This window comes from Zalophus californianus, chromosome 16 (genome assembly GCF_009762305.2).
Source record: "Zalophus californianus isolate mZalCal1 chromosome 16, mZalCal1.pri.v2, whole genome shotgun sequence".
Classification (NCBI taxonomy): domain Eukaryota; kingdom Metazoa; phylum Chordata; class Mammalia; order Carnivora; family Otariidae; genus Zalophus; species Zalophus californianus.
Window position 1 is genome coordinate 46,151,360 of NC_045610.1, and position 18,548 is coordinate 46,169,907.

An 18,548-nucleotide genomic window follows, 5' to 3' on the forward strand; every position below is an offset into this window, starting at 1 on the left:
GGTGTGTTTATTTTTTAAGAACTTCCAGAATTATCTCCATTTGATAAAGAAAAAGAATTAGAAGGAATTATGCAGTTCTATCTTAAGAAGTAATCCCAGCTGTGCCACTTTATTTATAGTATCATTGGCCCCTTCAGTCACTAACCTGGTATTAAGTTAAGGAAGCGCCTATTCTAACTTCTGATTCCAGTCAGAAGGCATCCTCAAGAGTGAACAGGGACATATGGGAAAGTACAAAGAATGAGAAAATACTAGGAGGGAAAATGGAGAAAGGAAAGGAAGACATAGAGAATTAAGATGTGTGTGTTTCAGCATAGTAGAGCTCCAGCAGTAACTCCCTCAGGAGCCAGAATTTTCTCTACTTGTTACTGTTTTTTGGTTATTTAAAATTAAATTAGGCCTTTTCTGGGGTAAATTATGACATCTGTCTTCTAAAATTAAGACTTTGGTAATGCCTAATTTAATCTCTCATTGGTGTGGTGTGATTGGTGTCTTCCTTACAGCTTTTGGAAAGGTGTACCAAAATAGGTTGAAGGATGGTGTGAAAACCCTTAAAGGTGAGTGATAAGTATAATGAAAAAGGAGATGAATCTGAAGCTGAAAGGTAGATGAAGAGACTTTTGCGCACTTAATTTAGAATCCTGCCACCGTGTATGTGTGTGTGTGTAAAACCATATTAATATTTTTTCCAAAGATCTTTTCTGTATATATTTTACCAAATGGCCTCCTGTACCATTCTTTAACCTTAAGATGGAAGTGAAAACCCACATAAAAGTAGGACTTTGAATAACTTCACCCTTAACGAAATGGCAAACTAGAAAAATGTCTAATCGGCACAAGTAGATAAAAGGAAGTTTATCTGTGTAATCATGGACTCTTAAGATCATGAAGAAATGTCTTCTTTGAAAATTCATGACAATCGGCCTATGCTCACATTGGTTCCAGTTCATATTTGCACTCTCTGCATGACCCAGAAACCCACAAAAAATTAACAAAAAGTACCAGCATTATAGTAACTCTAGTGTTTAAGAAATACACCCTCGGGGCGCCTGGGTGGCTCAGTCGTTGAGCGTCTGCCTTCGGCTCAGGTCATGATCCCAGGGTCCTGGGATCAAGCCCCGCATCGGGCTCCCTGCTCGGTGGGAAGCCTGCTTCTCCCTCTCCCACTCCCCCCGGCTTGTGTTCCCTCTCTTGCTGTGTCTCTCTCTGTCAAATAAATGGAATCTTTAAAAAGAAATAAAAAAATAAAAACCATAAGAGAAATCTCAATGACGAAGAATCATTTAAAAAAAAAAAAGAAAGAAATACACCCTCATATCATGGTCAGTGAGATTTTCCCTATAAAACTCTTAAAATAAACTTGAAACAGAAAATTACAAAAGATATGAAAAAAATCTATCTCCAATTAATACCAATATATACAATAAAAAGACTGAACCTGGAAGACTTCCCATGATACAAACATTTTAGATAGACTATAAAATAAGTATGCTTTAAATGATTAAATTCATAAAAGAAAAATCACAATAATTTTAAAAGAAATAGAAACTACCACAGGAAAAAGTGGATCTGAAAGAAGTCAAAATAAGATTTCAAGAAATGAAAAGTCTAGCCTGGAAAATTAAAAACATAGTGGTTTCATTAGCAGATTAAATGTAACCAAAGAATTAATTAGATAACTAGAATAGAACTCTGAAAAAATTGCCAAGATTCCAGCATAGAGATACAAAGATTACAAATAGGAAGGAGGAGTAGGAGACATGAGGGTCAGAGTGAGAAATATGCCAATTTATCCAGCAATAGTACAAGAGCTAACAGAGAGAAAGAAGGAAAATGCTAATTTGAAAATCTCATAGTTGGTAATTTTTTGTGATTGTTGAAAGACATGGATCCTAAAATACAGGACGCATAATGAATCCTAAAATGATACTTAAGAGATCTCTGCTTAATCATATCATAAAGAAATCACATAATTCCAAAACAAAACAGAACAAATACCCCTAAGAACAACCAGGGTGCATTCTGACTACCTACAAATGAGTAACAATTAGACTTATATTGGACTACAATGAAATGCCTCCTCACACCCCATAACATGGCTGCTTTTAAAAAAAGAACAAAATATGACAAGCGTTGGTGAGAATGTGGAGAAATTGGAAGCCTTGTGCACTGGCAGTGGGCATGTGAAATGGTACAACCACTATGAAAACCAGTATGGCAGCTCCTCAAAAGCTTAAAAATAAAATTTCTATATGATTCAGCAATTCTGCTTCTAGGTATATGTCTTAGTTCATTCAGGCTGCTTTAACAAACTGCCAAAGACTAGATGGCTTACAAACAACAGAAAGTCATTTCTCACAGTTCTGGAGGCTGGAAGACTGATTTGGGAAGACAGAAAATTCTGGGGATAGATAGTGGTGGTAGTTACTAAACAAGGTGAGTATACACAGTTCTGCCTAACTGTACACAGAAAAATGTTAAAATGGTAAATGTATATTATTCATATTTTACTATATATATATATATACATACATATATATATATATATATATATATATATATAAAGTAGCAGGAAAGAATACCTGGCTTTAACAGGGTAATAAGTGTATAATATGAATAAGTACATATCAATAAGTTTGGTAACATAGATGAAATGGTAAGCCACCTGTCCTAACAGTAAGCAAAAAGCCAAACAAATTTAAAAATCAACAACTGTTCTTAGATCCATATGAGAAATGAGGTCACAGGGAAACTGTGAGCATAAACCTCTCTGGGAACCAGTGGTAGGGCAGGAAAACCTAAACTGTAATTGATGAATTGCTAGAGACTCAGTGTGGACAGTCTAAGAGACAAAAACTCCAAGAGAACCAGGTCATAGAGGAAGCATCCACACCTTTGTAGGTTTTACTGCTAGGAGCTCAATCTGGTTCTCACAGTGAATATTGGAGAAGAATCTCCTTAAGAAGCTTCTAGCAGGGGGAGAGGAAAAGTTACCATTTTGGATTGCACCAGAGCATTCTCTTCTTCATAAAAAGGTTGTCCTAAGGAGAAACTATTTAACTATAGCCTAAACTGCTGAGGTTTTATCAGAGCCTAGCTGACCTGGGGGAAGGAAAACACCAAACTTAAGCACATTCTAGCCGCAGCACATGTGATGTTCACAATCCAGATCCAAAGGCTCACAAAAAGACTGAGACTTAATCATAGGATTATACTATGCTTCCCTTCCCTGTACACCTTACCACCAGAACACTAAAGCCTGTTTATAGCAGTTATTTTTACCCATTGCATTATGCCAAGCTATCAAAAAAAATCACAAGCATTGTAAAAGGCAAATAACACAATTGGAAGGGACAGCATGCATTAGAACCAGATTAAGAGGGCGCCTGGGTGGCTAAGTCGTTCAGTGTCTGCCTTTGGCTCAGGTCATGATCCCAGAGTCCTGGGATCGAGGCCCACATCGGGCTCCCTGCTCAGCGGGAAACCTGCTTCTCCCTCTCCCACTCTCCCTGCTTGTGTTCCCTCTCTCACTGTGTCTCTCTCTGTCAAATAAATAAATAAATAAATAAACAGATTCAAATTTGGCAGGGATGTCAGAATTCAAAACAATTATGATTAATATGCTAAGGGCTCTCTGGTGGATAAAGTAGATAGCAGGCAAGAACAGATGCACAATGTAAGTAGAGAGGTGGAAACCCTAAGAAAGAACCAAAAAGAAATGCTAGCAATCAAAAACACTATAACAGAAATGAAGAATGCCTTTGATGGGCTTATTAGTAGACTGGACATGGCTGAATACACTTGATTTAAGAAAAGGCCAAAGATTTTCTCTGACAGATTTCACTTAGCATTATACTCTCTAGCTCCATCCATGTCATTGCAAATGGCAAGATTTCATTTTTTTTATGGCTGAATAACAACCTCACCAAAGAAGATACACAGATGGCAACTAAACATATGAAAAGATGCTCTACATCATATGTCTTTAGAGAAGTACAAATTAAACCACAATGAGATACCACTACACACTCATTAGAAAGGCCAAAATCCATAAGAACAAGCCAAACAACTAGTATTGAAGTGAACAACTATGAGATCAGACATTTGACAAAAGAGGAGATCTCTGTGGGGCCAATCACTTTTAAAAAATACTTCATTACACACATAAATGTGGAAGTCTAAGTTAAAAGAACAGTAAAATACTAGTTCACGGATCTTGAGTTCACCAAAATTATAAAAGTCAAGCCACACTAAGTTCTGGCAATGATATGGAGCAACAGAAATTCTTGTGCACTGCTAATATTAATATTAATATTAGCACTTTGGAAAGCAACTGGATAAAATCTCAAGAAATTAAAAATGTATGTGTTCCACTCTAGCTATTCCACTCCTGTATATATTATTCAGATTCTTACCCTTGTCAACAGACATTCACGAGAGTGTATGTTGCAATATTTTTTGTAATGACAAAAAATTGGGTACAACCTAAATGTTATCTATGGAAGAATGGATAAGTATATGATGGCATAATATTATAGTAGAATAATAATATTTAGAATAAATGAGGGAGAATCCCGGCAAGATGGAAGAGGAGTAGACCTAAATTTCAAATGGAAATTGAATTCGGCTAGATAGGGATCAAACCATTCTGAACACCAACAAACTCAATAGGAGATCAAAGAAAGGAATAGCAGCAACTCTCTGAACAGAAAAGTGACCACCTTCTGGAAGGTGGGATGTGCAGAGACGTGAATTTGAGGCGATATTTGGGAAGATAGACCGCGGGGTGAGGGAGCCTCTGCCAGCCGGCTACCGGCAAGTAATAGAGCAGCAGAGCACAAAATCAGAACTTTTACAAGTCTGCTCCTCTGAGGGACATCACTCCAGTGGCTAAGCAGTGGGTGGAACCCTCGATGGGACAGTGTTTCTCAGGACCCTTGGGGTCACAGGAAGACTGGGGGTCCCTGAGCACAGCAGAGCTCCCAGGTATCGGAGCAGGGAAGCCAGCTGCAAAGACGGAGCCAAGGAGTGGGCTCTCAGCTTGGGGTTGCCATAAACCATGATCCGCAGGACAGTCGGGCCACTACTAAAGAATGATTGGGTCAACCAGGAAATTAAAGAAGAATTTAAAAAATTCATGTAAACAAATGAAAATGAAAACACAACTGTTCAAAATCTTTGGGATGCAGCAAGGGCAGTCCTAAGAGGAAAGTATATAGCAATACAAGCCTTTCTCAAGAAACAAGAAAGGTCTCAAATACACAACCTAACCCTACACCTAAGGAGCTGGAGAAAGAACAGCAAATAAAGCCTAAACCCAGCAGGAGGAGAGAAATAATAAAGATCAGAGCAGAAATCAGTGAAATAGAAACCAAAAGAACAGTAGAACAGATCAACAAAACTAGGAGCTGGTTCTTTGAAAGAATTAACAAGATTGATGAACCCCTGGCCAGACTTATCAAAAAGAAAAGAGAAATGACCCAAATAAATAAAATCATGAATGAAAGAGGAGAGATGACAACCAACACCAAGGAAATACAAACAATTATAAAAACATACTGTGAACAACTATATGCCAGCAAATTAGATAATCTGGAAGAAATGGATGCATTCCTAGAGATGTATCAACTACCAAAACTGAACCAGGAAGAAATAGAAAACCTGAACAGACCTATAACCACTAAGGAAATTGAAGCAGTCATCAAAAATCTCCCAACAAACAAAAGCCCAGGGCGAGATGGCTTCCCAGGGGAATTCTATCAAACATTTAAAGAAGAATTAATACCTAGTCCTCTGAAACTGTTTCAAAAAATAGAAATGGAAGGAACACTTCCAGACTCGTTTTATGAGGCCACCATTACCTTGATCCCCAAACCAGACAAAGACCCCATCAAAAAGAATTACAGACCAATATCCTTGATGAACATGGATGCAAAAATTCTCACCAAAATACTAGCCAATAGGATCCAACAGTACATTAAAAGGATTATTCACCATGACCAAGTGGGATTTATCCCTGGGCTGCAAGGTTAGTTCAACATCTGCAAATCAATCAATGTGATACAATACATTAATGAAAGAAAGAACAAGAACCATATGATGCTCTCAATAGATGCAGAAAAGCATTTGACAAAACAGCATCCTTTCTTGATCAAAACTCTTCAGAGTGTAGGGATAGAGGGCACATACCTCATTATTTTAAAAGCCATCTATGAAAAACCCACAGCAAATATCATTCTCAATGGAGAAAAACCAAGAGCTTTCCACCTAAGGTCAGGAACATGGCAGGGATGTCCACTATCACCACTGCTATTCAACATAGTACTAGATGTCCTAGCCACAACAATCAGACAACAAAAAGAAATAAAAGGCATCCGAATCAGCAAAGAAGTCAAACTCTCATGCTTTGCAAAGGATATGATACTTTATGTGGAAAACCCAAAAGACTCCACCCCAGAACTGCTAGAACTCATACAGGAATTCAGGAAAGTGGCAGGATATAAAATCAATGCACAGAAATCAGTGGCATTCCTATACACCAAGACAGAAGAAAGAGAAATTAAGGAGTCGATCCCATTTACAACTGCCTCCAAAACCATAAGATACCTAGGAATAAATCTAACCAAAGAGGCAAAGGATCTGTACTCAGAAAACTATAAAATACTCATGAAAGAAATTGAGGGAGACACAAAGAAATGGAAAAACGTTCCATGCTCATGGATTGGGAGAACAAATATTGTGAAGATGTCAATGCTACCTAGAGCAATCTACACATTCAATGCAATCCCCATCAAAATACCATCCACTTTTTTCAAAGAAATGGAACAAATAATCCTAAAATTTGTATGGAACCAGAAAAGACCCCAAATAGGCAGAGGAATGTTTAAAAGAAAAGCAAAGCTGGTGGCATCACGGTTCCGGACTTCAAGCTCTATTACACAGCTGTCATCATCAAGACAGTATGGTACTGGCACAAAAACAGACACATAGATCAATGGAACAAAATCGAGAGCCCAGAAATGGACCCTCAACTCTATGGTCAACTTATCTTTGACAAAGCAGGAAAGAATGTCCAATGGCAAAAAGACAGTCTCTTCAACAAATGGTGTTGGCAAATTGGACAGCCACATGCAGAAGAATGAAACTGGACCATTTCCTTACACCACACACAAAAATAGACTCAAAATGGTTGAAAGACCTAAATGTGAGACAGGAGTCCATCAAAATCCTAGAGGAGAACACAGGCAGCAACCTCTTCAATGTCAGCCGCAGCAACTTCTTCCTAGAAACATCGCCAAAGGCAAGGGAAGGAAGGGCAAAAATGAACTATTGGGACTTCATCAAGGTAAGTAGCTTTTGCACAGCAAAAGAAACAGTCCACAAAACCAAAAGACAAGCGACAGAATGGGAGAAGATATTTGCAAATGACCATATCCCATAAAGGGCTAGTATCCAAAATCTATAAAGAACTTATCAAACTCAACACCTAAAGAACAAATGATCCAATCAAGAAATGGGCAGAAGACATAAACAGACATTTTTCCAAAGAAGACATCCAGTTGGCCAACAGACACATAAAAATGTGCGCAACATCGCTTGGCATCAGGGAAAGCCAAATCAAAACCTCAATGAGATACCACCTCACACCAGTCAGAAAGGCCAAAATTAAGTCGGGAAATGCAGATGTTGGCGGGGATGTGTAGAAAGGGGAACCCTCCTACACTGTTGGTGGGAATGCAGGCTGGTGCAGCCACTTTGGAAAACAGTATGGAGGTTCCTCAAAAAGTTGGAAATAGAGCTACCCTATGACCCAGCCATTGCACTGGGTATTTACCCCAAGGATACAAATGTAGTGATCTGAAGGGGTACGTGCACCCCAGTGTTTATAGCAGCAACGTCCACAATAGCCAAACTATGGAAAGAGCCAAGATGTCCATTGACAGATGAATGGATAAAGAAGATGTGGTATATATATATACAATGGAATATTATGTAGCCATTAAAAAAATGAGATCTTGCCATTTGCAACAACATGGATGGAACTGGAGGGTATTATGCTGAGTGAAATAAGTTAATCAGAGAAAGACATGTATCATATGACCTCACTGATATGAGGAATTCTTAATCTCAGGAACAAACTGAGGGTTGCTGGAGTGGTCGGGGGTGGGAGGGATGGGGTGGCTGGGTGATAGACATTGGGGAGGGTATGTGCTATGGTGAGCGCTGTGAATTGTGTAAGACTGTTGAATCACAGACCTGTACCTCTGAAACAAATAATACATTATATGTTAAAAAAAAAAGATAACAGGAAGGGAAAAATGAAGGGGGGGGAAATCAGAGGGGGAGACGAACCATGAGAGACTATGGACTCTGAGAAACAAACTGAGGGTTCTAGAGGGGATGGGTGGTGGGATGGGTTAGCCTGGTGATGGGTATTAAATAGGGCACATCTTGAATGGAACAATGGATGTTATACACAATGAATCATGGAACACTACATCAAAAAACTAATGATGTAATGTATGGTGATTAACATAATAAAATAAAATTTAAAAAAAAGAAAGAAAAAAATAAAATAAATGAAGGGGTGCCTGGGTGGCTCAGTTGGGTAAGCATCCAGCTCTTGGTTTCAGCTCAGGTCATGATCTCAGGGTCATGACATCAAGCCCTGAATCTGGCTCTGTGCTGAGCATGGAGCCTGCTTAAGATTCTCTCTCTCTCCTTCTCCCTCTGCTCCTCCCCCACCCCTGTTCACATACTCTCTCTAAAAATATAACTTAATAAATGAATAAATAAAATGAATGAAAGTGTTCAATGTTTCAATATGAACAAATATAAAAAACAAGAATTCAATGAAATGCATGTGGCAAAAGGAAACTCACACTGTGATATGATTTATATAAACTTTAAAGTTCTGCAAAACCATTTAACATATGCCAGTAAAACATGCATGGGAATTGTAAACACTTTATATAGGTCAGTAAGTCACCCTGGGAAAGGTGAGGAAAGAAGGGGGATGAGAGACGTAGAAGATATTTTTGCTGTATCTATTCTGTTTATTAATGAAGCTGGGTGAGATACACAGGTGTCAGTGATGTCATCATAAAAATCTGTATCCCTGTAATATTTCATAATCTCACAAAAAAATGAGAGGAATTATTAGATATTTTTTGGAAAATGTATTCAGGAAAGAACCATGTGAATTTCTGTTTTTTAAAAAAAAGATTTTATTTATTTATTCATGAGAGACAGAGAGAAAGAGAAAGAATGGCAGAGGCAGAGGGAGAAGCAGGCTCCCTGTGGAGCAGGGAGCCCGATGCGGGACTCGATCCCAGGTCCCTGAGATCATGACCTGAGCCGAAGGCAGACATTTAACCGACTCAAGCCACCCAGATGCCCCCCATGTGAACTTCTGTTCAGGAAATTTCTTACTGGCCGCATGTGAATTTTATTTTCTCTATTTCTGTAAATAATCTTGAAGTTACACCACAACCTTTAAAAGCTAATTGTATAAATTGATTCCCCCAAAAAAACTCAGTGGAGGAAACTCTAATTTCACCTTTATTACTGACAGTTTTTATACAACTGAATAGACATTCAACCTTATTCTTTAAGGTGTAGCCTACTGGAATTACCCAGTTGCCCAGTAACTCTGTGACTGTCCATGTTCTTTTCCTTCAGATATTAACTGTGCCTTTTCTATTTGCTAATAGCTGCTGGAAAGGTGTATCAGAACAGATTGCTGGATGGTGTGAAGTCTATAAAAGGTACTTAACCATGATTAGCAGGAAAGTCTGCTAAATACCAACACAAATACCAACACAGACATCTTTACCAGCAGGTTTTGAATCATGTCTACATTCCTATGTTTAGATCTTTTCTTTCACTACATTCACCACACAGTACTTTTACATAATCACCCATGTTATAGCATTGCAAGGAATCCATTCTCTCTTGAATGGATGTGAAATCTAATTTATACAACAAATAATATAGAGAACATCATAGGCAGTTTTTCTGGGGATTTGCCCAACAGCAATACAAAGGATTTTGGAGTGATCTTTAATATCATTTTATTGCATGAATCAAGTTATTTTCTATAAAACGTTCTTACCCAAAGACCAGTTAGCAACAACAACAGCAACAACAACTGTAGAAGAGAAGCATGGTATTGTGGCCAAAATACTTTTTTTACTTCCTCTTCCTTTCAGTCCTTAGAAGAAGAGATAAGAAGGGGAAGTAGGAAGGGAAAGAGGAAAGGTTACAGGTTTTGCTGCTTACTATTTGATGAGACAGTCTCCTGCAGCTGGCTGGTCTGCCATCCCAAGCCCTTGGAATAATGGCAGTCAGCAACATTCCTTGCAGAAGTTTGTGGTGAATGTGTCGTCCATGACATTCTTCCCTCTAGAGCAAATGAATCCACTTTTATAACCTTTTAATCTTTAATACACTTTTTGTGTATTGCAAGAGCAGAACATTGATGATCTGAAACTTGAACTATCACTCTCAGCTGATGCCTTGACTTTGTTTTGGGGACAACATGCACAGTATTCTCTCTGAATTCCCCTTGGGGACAATCCTACCATTGGTATTCTTTTGGCCTCTCTTTTAACAGATGAATATTACCCAATACTGCAAATAATAAATTTAAACACATAATCACAGCCCCACCACTAAGTAATGGTTCAACCTGAAAATATTTTTTAAATAAGCTCAGTGCCCAATGTGGGGCTTGAACTCATGACCCCGAGATCAAGAGTCACATAATCTACTAACTAAGCCGGTCAAGCTGGCCCCACCTAAGAACACTTTTTTTTTTAACTTTATAATGTTGTGTTAATCACCATATATCATATCATTAGTTTTTTTCTTTTTTCTTTTTTCTTTTTTTTATTATTATGTTATGTTAATCACCATACATTACATCATTACTTTTTGATGTAGTTCCATGATTCATTGTTTGCGTATAACACCCAGTGTTCCATTCAGTACGTGCCCTCTTTAATACCCATCACCAGGCTAACCCATCCCCCCACCCCCGTCCCCTCTAGAACCCTCAGTTTGTTTCTCAGAGTCCATAGTCTCTCATGGTTCATCTCCCCCTCTGATTTCCCCCCTTCATTTTTCCCTTCCTGTGATCTTTTTTTTTTTTAACATATAATGTATCATTTCTTTCAGTGCAACAGGTCTGTGATTAAACAGTCTTACACAATTCACAGCGCTCATCATAGCACATACCCTCCTCAATGTCTATCACCCAGCCACCCCATCCCTCCCAACCCCACCACTCTAGCAACCCTCAGTTTGTTTCCTGAGATTAAGAATTCCTCATATCAGTGAGATCATATGATACATGTCTTTCTCTGACTTATTTCGCAGAGCATAATACCCTCCAGTTCCATCCACGCTGTTGCAAATGGCAAGATTTCATTCCTTTTGATGGCTGCATAATATTCCAGTGTGTGTGTGTATACATACCACATCTTATTTATCCATTCATCTGTTGATGGACATCTTGGCTCTTTCCATAGTTTGGCTATTGTAGACGTTGCTGCTATAAACATTAGGGTGCATGTACCCCTTCAGATCACTACGTTTGAATCTTTGGGGTAAATACCCAGTAGTGCAATTGCTGGATCATAGGGTAGCTCTATTTTCAACTGTTTGAGGCACCTCCATACTATTTCCAGAGTGGCTGCACCAGCCTGCATTCCCACCAACAGTGTAGGAGGGTTCCCCTTTCTACACATCCCCGCCAACATCTGCATTTCCTGACTTGTTAGTTTTAGCCATCTGACTGGTGTGAGGTGGTATCTCACTGAGGTTTTGATTTGGATTTCCCTGATGCTGAGCGATGTTGAGCACTTTTTCAAGTGTCTGTTGGCCACCTGGATGTCTTCTTTGGAAAAATGTCTATTCATGTCTTCTGCCCATTTCTTGATTGGATCATTTGTTCCTTGGGTGTTGAGTTCGATAAGTTCTTTATAGATTTTGGATACTAGGCCTTTATGGGATATGCCATTGGCAAATATCTTCTCCCATTCTGTCGGTTGTCTTTTGGTTTTGTGGACTATTTCTTTTGCTGTACAAAAGCTTCTTATCTTGATGAAGTCTGAATACTTCATTTTTGCCCTTGCTTCCCTTGCCTTTGGTGATGTTTCTAGGAAGAAGTTGCTGCGGCTGACATTGAAGAGGTTGCTGCCTGTGTTCTCCTCTAGGATTTTGATGGATTCCTGTCTCACATTTAGGTCTTTCAACCATTTTGAGTCTATTTTTGTGTGTGGTGTAAGGAAATGGTCCAGTTTCATTCTTCTGCATGTGGCTGTCCAATTTGCCCAACACCATTTGTTGAAGAGACTGTCTTTTTGCCATTGGACATTCTTTCCTGCTTTGTCAAAGATAAGTTGACCATAAAGTTGAGGGTCCATTTCTGGGCTCTCTATTCTGTTCCATTGATTTATGTGTCTGTTTTTGTGCCAGTACCATACTGTCTTGATGATGACAGCTTTGTAATAGAGCTTGAAGTCTGGAATTGTGATGCCACTGGCTTTATTTTTCTTTTAAACATTCCTCTGCCTATTTGGGGTCTTTTCTGGTTCCATACAAATTTTAGGATTATTTGTTCCATTTCTTTGAAAAAAGTGGATGGTATTTTGATGGGGATTGCATTGAATGTGTAGATTGCTCTAGGTAGCATTGACATCTTCACAATATTTGTTCTCCCAATCCATGAGCATGGAACGTTTTTCCATTTCTTTGTGTCTTCCTCAATTTCTTTCATGAGTATTTTATAGTTTTCTGACTAAGATTCTTTGCCTCTTTGGTTAGATTTATTCCTAGGTATCTTATGGTTTTGGAGGCAGTTGTAAATGGGATCGACTCCTTAATTTCTCTCTCTTCTGTCTTGTTGTTGGTGTATAGGAATGCCACTGATTTCTGTGCATTGATTTTATATCCTGCCACTTTACTGAATTCCTGTATGAGTTCTAGCAGTTTTGGGGTGGAGTCTTTTGGGTTTTTCACATAAAGGATCATATCATCTGCAAAGAGTGAGAGTTTGGCTTCTTCATTGCCGATTTGGATTCCGTTGATTTCTTTTTGTTGTCTGATTGCTGTGGCTAGGACATCTAGTACTATGTTGGATAGGAGTGGTGATAGTGGACATCCCTGGCATGTTCCTGACCTTAGGGGTAAAGCTCTCAGTTTTTCTCCATTGAGAATGATATTCGATGTGGGTTTTTCAAAGATGGCTTTTATGATACTGAGGTATGTACCCTCTATCCCTATACTCTGAAGAGTTTTGATCAAGAAAGGATGCTGTACTTCATCAAATGCTTTTTCTGCATCTATGGAGAGGATCATATGGTTCTTGTTCTTTCTTTCATTAATGTATTTTATCACATTGATTGATTTGCAGATGTTGAACCAACCTTGCAGCCCAGGGATAAATCCCACTTGGTCATGGTGAATAATCCTTTTAATGTACTGTTGGATCCTATTGGCTAGTATTTTGATGAGAATTTTTGCATCCATGTTCATCAAGGATATTGGTCTTTAATTCTCCTTTTGATGGGGTCTTTGTCTGGTTTTGCGATCAACGTAATGGTGGCCTCATAAAACGAGTCTGGAAGTATTCCTTCCATTTCTATTTTTTGAAACAGTTTCAGAGGACTAGGTATTAATTCTTCTTTAAATGTTTGATAGAATTCCCCTGGGAAGCCATCTCGCCCTGGGCTTTTGTTTGTTGGGAGATTTTTGATGACTGCTTCAATTTCCTTAGTGGTTATAGGTCTGTTCAGGTTTTCTATTTCTTCCTGGTTCAGTTTTGGTAGTTGATACATCTCTAGGAATGCATCCATTTCTTCCAGATTATCTAATTTGCTGGCATAGAGTTGCTCACGATATGTTCTTATAATTGTTTGCATTTCTTTGGTGTTGGTTGTCATCTCTCCTCTTTCATTCATGATTTTATTTATTTGGGTCATATCTCTTTTCTTTTTGATAAGTCTGGCCAGGGGCTTATCAATCTTGTTAATTCTTTCAAAGAACCAGCTCCTAGTTTTGTTGATCTGTTCTACTCTTCTTTTGGTTTCTTTTTCACTGATTTCTGCTCTGATCTTTATTATTTCTCTCCTCCTGCTGGGTTTAGGCTTTATTTGCTCTTCTTTCTCCAGCTCCTTTAGGTGTAGGGTTAGGTTGTGTATTTGAGACCTTTCTTGTTTCTTGAGAAAGGCTTGTATTGCTAATACTTTCCTCTTAGGACTGCCTATGCTGCATCCCAAAGATTTTGAACAGTTGTGTTTTCATTTTCATTGGTTTCCATGAATTTTTTTAATTCTTCTTTAATTTCCTGGTTGACCCATTCATTCTTTAGTAGGATGCTCTTTAGCCTCCATGTATTTGAGTTCTTTCCAACTTTCCTCTTGTGATTGAGTTCTAGTTTCAAAGCATTGTGGTCTGCAAATATGCAGGGAATGATCCCAATCTTTTGGTACCGGTTGAGACCTGATTTGTGACCTAGGATGTGATCTATTCTGGAGAATGTTCCATGGGCACTAGAGAAGAATGTGTATTCTGTTGCTTTGGGATGGAATGTTCTGAATATGTCTGTGAAGTCCATTTGGTCCAGTGTGTCATTTAAAGTCTTTATTTCCTTGTTGATCTTTTGCTTAGATGATCTGTCCATTTCAGTGAGGGAGGTGTTAAAGTCCCCCACTACTATTGTATTGTTGTCAATGTGTTTCTTTGCTTTTGTTATTGATTGGCTTATATAATTGCTCCCATGTTAGGGGCATAGATATTTACAATTGTTAGAGCTTCTTGGTGGATAGACCCTTTAAGTAGGATATAGTGTCCTTCCTCATCTCTTATTGTAGTCTTTGGTTTAAAATCTAATTTTTCTGATATAAGGATTGCCACCCCAGCTTTCTTTTGGTGTCCATTAGCATGGTAAATGGTTTTCCACGCCCTCACTTTTAATCTGGGGTTGTCTTTGGGTCTAAAATGAGTCTCTTGAAGACAGCATATTGATGGGTCTTGTTTTTTTATCCAATCTGATACCCTCTGTCTTTTGATTGGGCATTTAGCCCATTTACATTCAGGGTAACTATTGAAAGATATGAATTTAGTGCCATTGTATTGCCTGTAAGGTGACTATTACTGTATATTGTCTGTGTTCCTTTCTGGCTTAGGTTACTTTTAGGCTCTCTTTGCTTAGAGGATCCCTTTCAATATTTCTTGGAGGGCTGGTTTCATGTTTGCAAATTCCTGTAGTTTTTGTTTGTCCTGGAAGCTTTTTATCTCTCCTTCTATTTTCAGTGACAGCCCAGCTGGATATAGTATTTTGGGCTGCATATTTTTCTCATTATTGCTCTGAAAAATGTCATGCCAGTCCTTGTTGGCCTGCCAGGTCTCTAGGTCTGTTGCCAGTCTACTGTTTCAACCATTGTAGGTTACAGATCTCTTCTCCCGAGCTGCTTTCAGAATTTTCTCTTTGTCTCTGAGACTCGTAATTTTTACTATTAGATTTTTACTATTTTTATTCATTGTGAGGGGGGTTCTCTGTGCCTCCTGGATTTTGATGCCTGTTTCCTTCCCCATATTAGGGAAGTTCTCTCCTATAATTTGCTCCAATATACCTTCTGCCCCTCTCTCTCTTTCTTTTTCTGGGATCTCAATTATTCTAATATTGTTTCATCTTGTGGTATCACTTATCTCTCGAATTCTGCCCTCGTGATCCAGTAGTTGTTTATCTCTCTTTTTCTCAGCTTCTTTATTTTCCATCATTTGGTCTTCTATATCATTGATTTTCTCTTCTGCCTCATTTATCCTAGCAGTTAGAGCCTCCATTTTTTATTGCACCTCATTAATAGCCTTTTTGATTTTGACTTGGTTAGATTTTAGTTCTTTAATTCTCCAGAAAGGGTTTCTCTAATATCTTCCATGCTTTTCTCAAGTCCAGCTAGTATCTTTAAAATCGTCATTCTGAACTCTCGTTCCGACATCTTACTAATGTCCATATTGATTAGGTCCCTGGCAGTCGGTACTGCCTCTTGTTCCTTTTTTTGAGGTGATTTTTTGTCTTGTCATTTTGTCCAGAGGAGAATAGATGAATGAGAGAAGAAAATGCTAACAGGGTAAAAATGACCCCAGAAAAATATACACTAAACAAATCAGAAGAGACCTGAAACTGGGCAAAAAGAAAGGGAAAGAAAGAAAAAAGAAAAAAGAAAAGAAAAGGATAAAGATAAAAACAAAGAAACAAAAAAACAGTATGATCAAATTGATCAGGCTGGTGCATAGATCAGTGCCACACAGTAGATTTGGGGTATATTTTGGTCTGTTAGAAGAAAGTGCCTCCCAAAATTTTAAAGAAAGAAAACTTATACATGTACAAAAATAAGGGTAAATAAGATGAAGGGATGGAATATGACTGTAAAGATGAACATTATAAAAGATTTTATAAAAGGAATTGATAAGATAAGAAGTTGGTTGAAAAAGAAAGAAGAGGATTTAAAAAAAAAATGGAGAGAATGTGATCAGGCAGGAGACTAGAACAAAGCCAAACAGTAGAGGTTTAGGGTATATTTTTGTCTGTTAGAAGACACTGTATCCCAAAATTCTAAAGAGAAAACAACTTATGTATGTGTGTGTGTGTGTATATATATATACCAAAAATAAGGTTAACTACTATGAAGGGATAGATTATGACTCTAAAAATGAAAAATAAAAAAGATTTTTTAAAAACGGGATTGATAAGATGTTGGTTGAAAAAGGGAAAAAGAAGAATTTGAAAAAATAAAAAAGAAAGTTAAAAAAAATTAACCCTGAAAGGCTAAAGAATCATGGTAAAAAAAGTCATGAATTCTATGTGCAATATTCCCCTAGCGCTGGAGTTCTCCCGTTCTCCTTGATCGGTAAACTTGGTCTTGGTAGGCTGTTCATGCTGATCTTCTGAGGGAGGGGCCTGTTGCTCTGGTTCCCAGATGTCTTTGCCAGAGGCGGAATTGCCCCGCCCTTGCTGGGGCCAGGCTAAGCGATCTGTTCGGGTTTGCTCTCGGCAGCTTTTGTTCCTGCCAAGCTTTCCATACAGCTTTGGAAGACAAGAGGGAAAATGACGACCTCCCAATCTCCACCCAGAGGAGCCGAGAACTCGGGGCCCCGCTCCTCAGTGCACCCCCAGAGAAAAGCAGGCAGTCACTCCCGTCTCCCCGGTCTCTGGCCACACTCCATGCTCACCCAGCCTGTGACCGAGCGTTTCTATCTCTGGCACCTGACCCCGTGTGTAGTCTCCAAACCCAGCAGATCCCTGCAGTGCGCTCCCGCACCACTCCTCCCAGGGGAGGAAGGGGAGTCTCCCCGGATCTGCAGCTATTTGGGTCCCTGCTGGAGGAGCAGTGTCCTGGCTATGCTGTGGATCACGGCTTATGGCAACCCCGAGCTGAGAGCCCACACCTCCGCTCTGTCTCTGCAGCCGGCTTCCCTGCTCCGATACGTGGGAGGTCTGCTGCACTCAGGCACCCCTGGGATTTCTGTGACCCTGAGGGTCCTGAGACCACACTGTCCCAGCGAGGGTTCCACCCCCCACTTAGCCACTGGAGCGACGTCCCTCAGCAGAGCAGACTTCTAAAAGTTCAGATTTTGTGCTCTGCAGCTCTATCACTTGCCAGAAGCAGCCAACGGAGCCCCCCCTCCCCCGCTGTCTATCTTCCTGATTATCGCCTCGGATTCACCTCTCCACATGTCCTACCTTCCAGAAAGTGGTCACTTTTCTGTTCAGAGAGTTGCTGCTATTCTTTTCTTCAATATCCTGTTGAGTTCGTAGGTGTTCAGAATGGTTTGATCCCTATCCAGCTGAATTCCTGGGACCAGACAAAATTTAGGTCTCCTACTCCTCTGCCATCTTGCTCCTCCCCCCCACCTCAGAACATTTTTATCTAAGTTGTTCTTGATCTCATTTTAAGTGATTTGCTGAGCTAACCTTATATGCCTGTTCACTAATATAAATAAGTTGTATGTTTGTCCTTATTTTTTATTAAATTGATGCATGTGAGAAAAAAATATATATATACTAATCTTTTGAAATCATGTAGTATTTTTTTCATGATTCTTTCCTGTTTGTTTCTTAAGGAGGAATGGTTAAAATCAATAACTTAGACAATGTTCTGGAAAACCTGGGAATTGAACTCACAGAAAAGGAACGTGAAGGTCTGACAGAATATTTGCCACCTGATGGTGAGGATTGTAGATGATAATGAACCTTAGAGATGAGTTTACTACATTTATGAGCTGGTGTCAGAGAACCCACATTAATTAGTGATATTGCATATACCAAAAGAAAATAGAAGCATTTTGGAAAGATAGGAATAAACCAGTCCTGATTTAAGAACAGAATATGTATTATTTAGGGTAAACTCAATTTTTATTTAAATACAAACTTGAGGGCACCTGGGTGGCTCATTTGTTAAGCGTCTGCCTTCAGCTTAGGTCATGATCCCAGACTCCTGGGATCAAGCCCGCATGGGGCTCCCTGCTCAGCAGGAAGCCTG

At 39.1% G+C, this 18,548-nt stretch overlaps 1 protein-coding gene across 2 annotated transcripts in view; it reads left to right on the plus strand.

Annotated features, from left to right (window-relative positions):
- EFCAB13 (EF-hand calcium binding domain 13) overlaps positions 1-18,548 on the plus strand; it is a 314,516-nt gene that overhangs the window by 218,262 nt on the left and 77,706 nt on the right. For both annotated transcript variants that reach the window (XR_003515406.2, XM_027568521.2), the window contains exons 53-55: positions 504-557; positions 9,714-9,767; positions 18,130-18,234. Coding sequence is in view for 1 of the 2 variants with exons in the window: in XM_027568521.2 (XP_027424322.2) it covers positions 504-557; positions 9,714-9,767; positions 18,130-18,234 (213 nt within the window). In the remaining variant the exon portion in view is untranslated. The remainder of the gene's footprint in view (positions 1-503; positions 558-9,713; positions 9,768-18,129; positions 18,235-18,548) is intronic.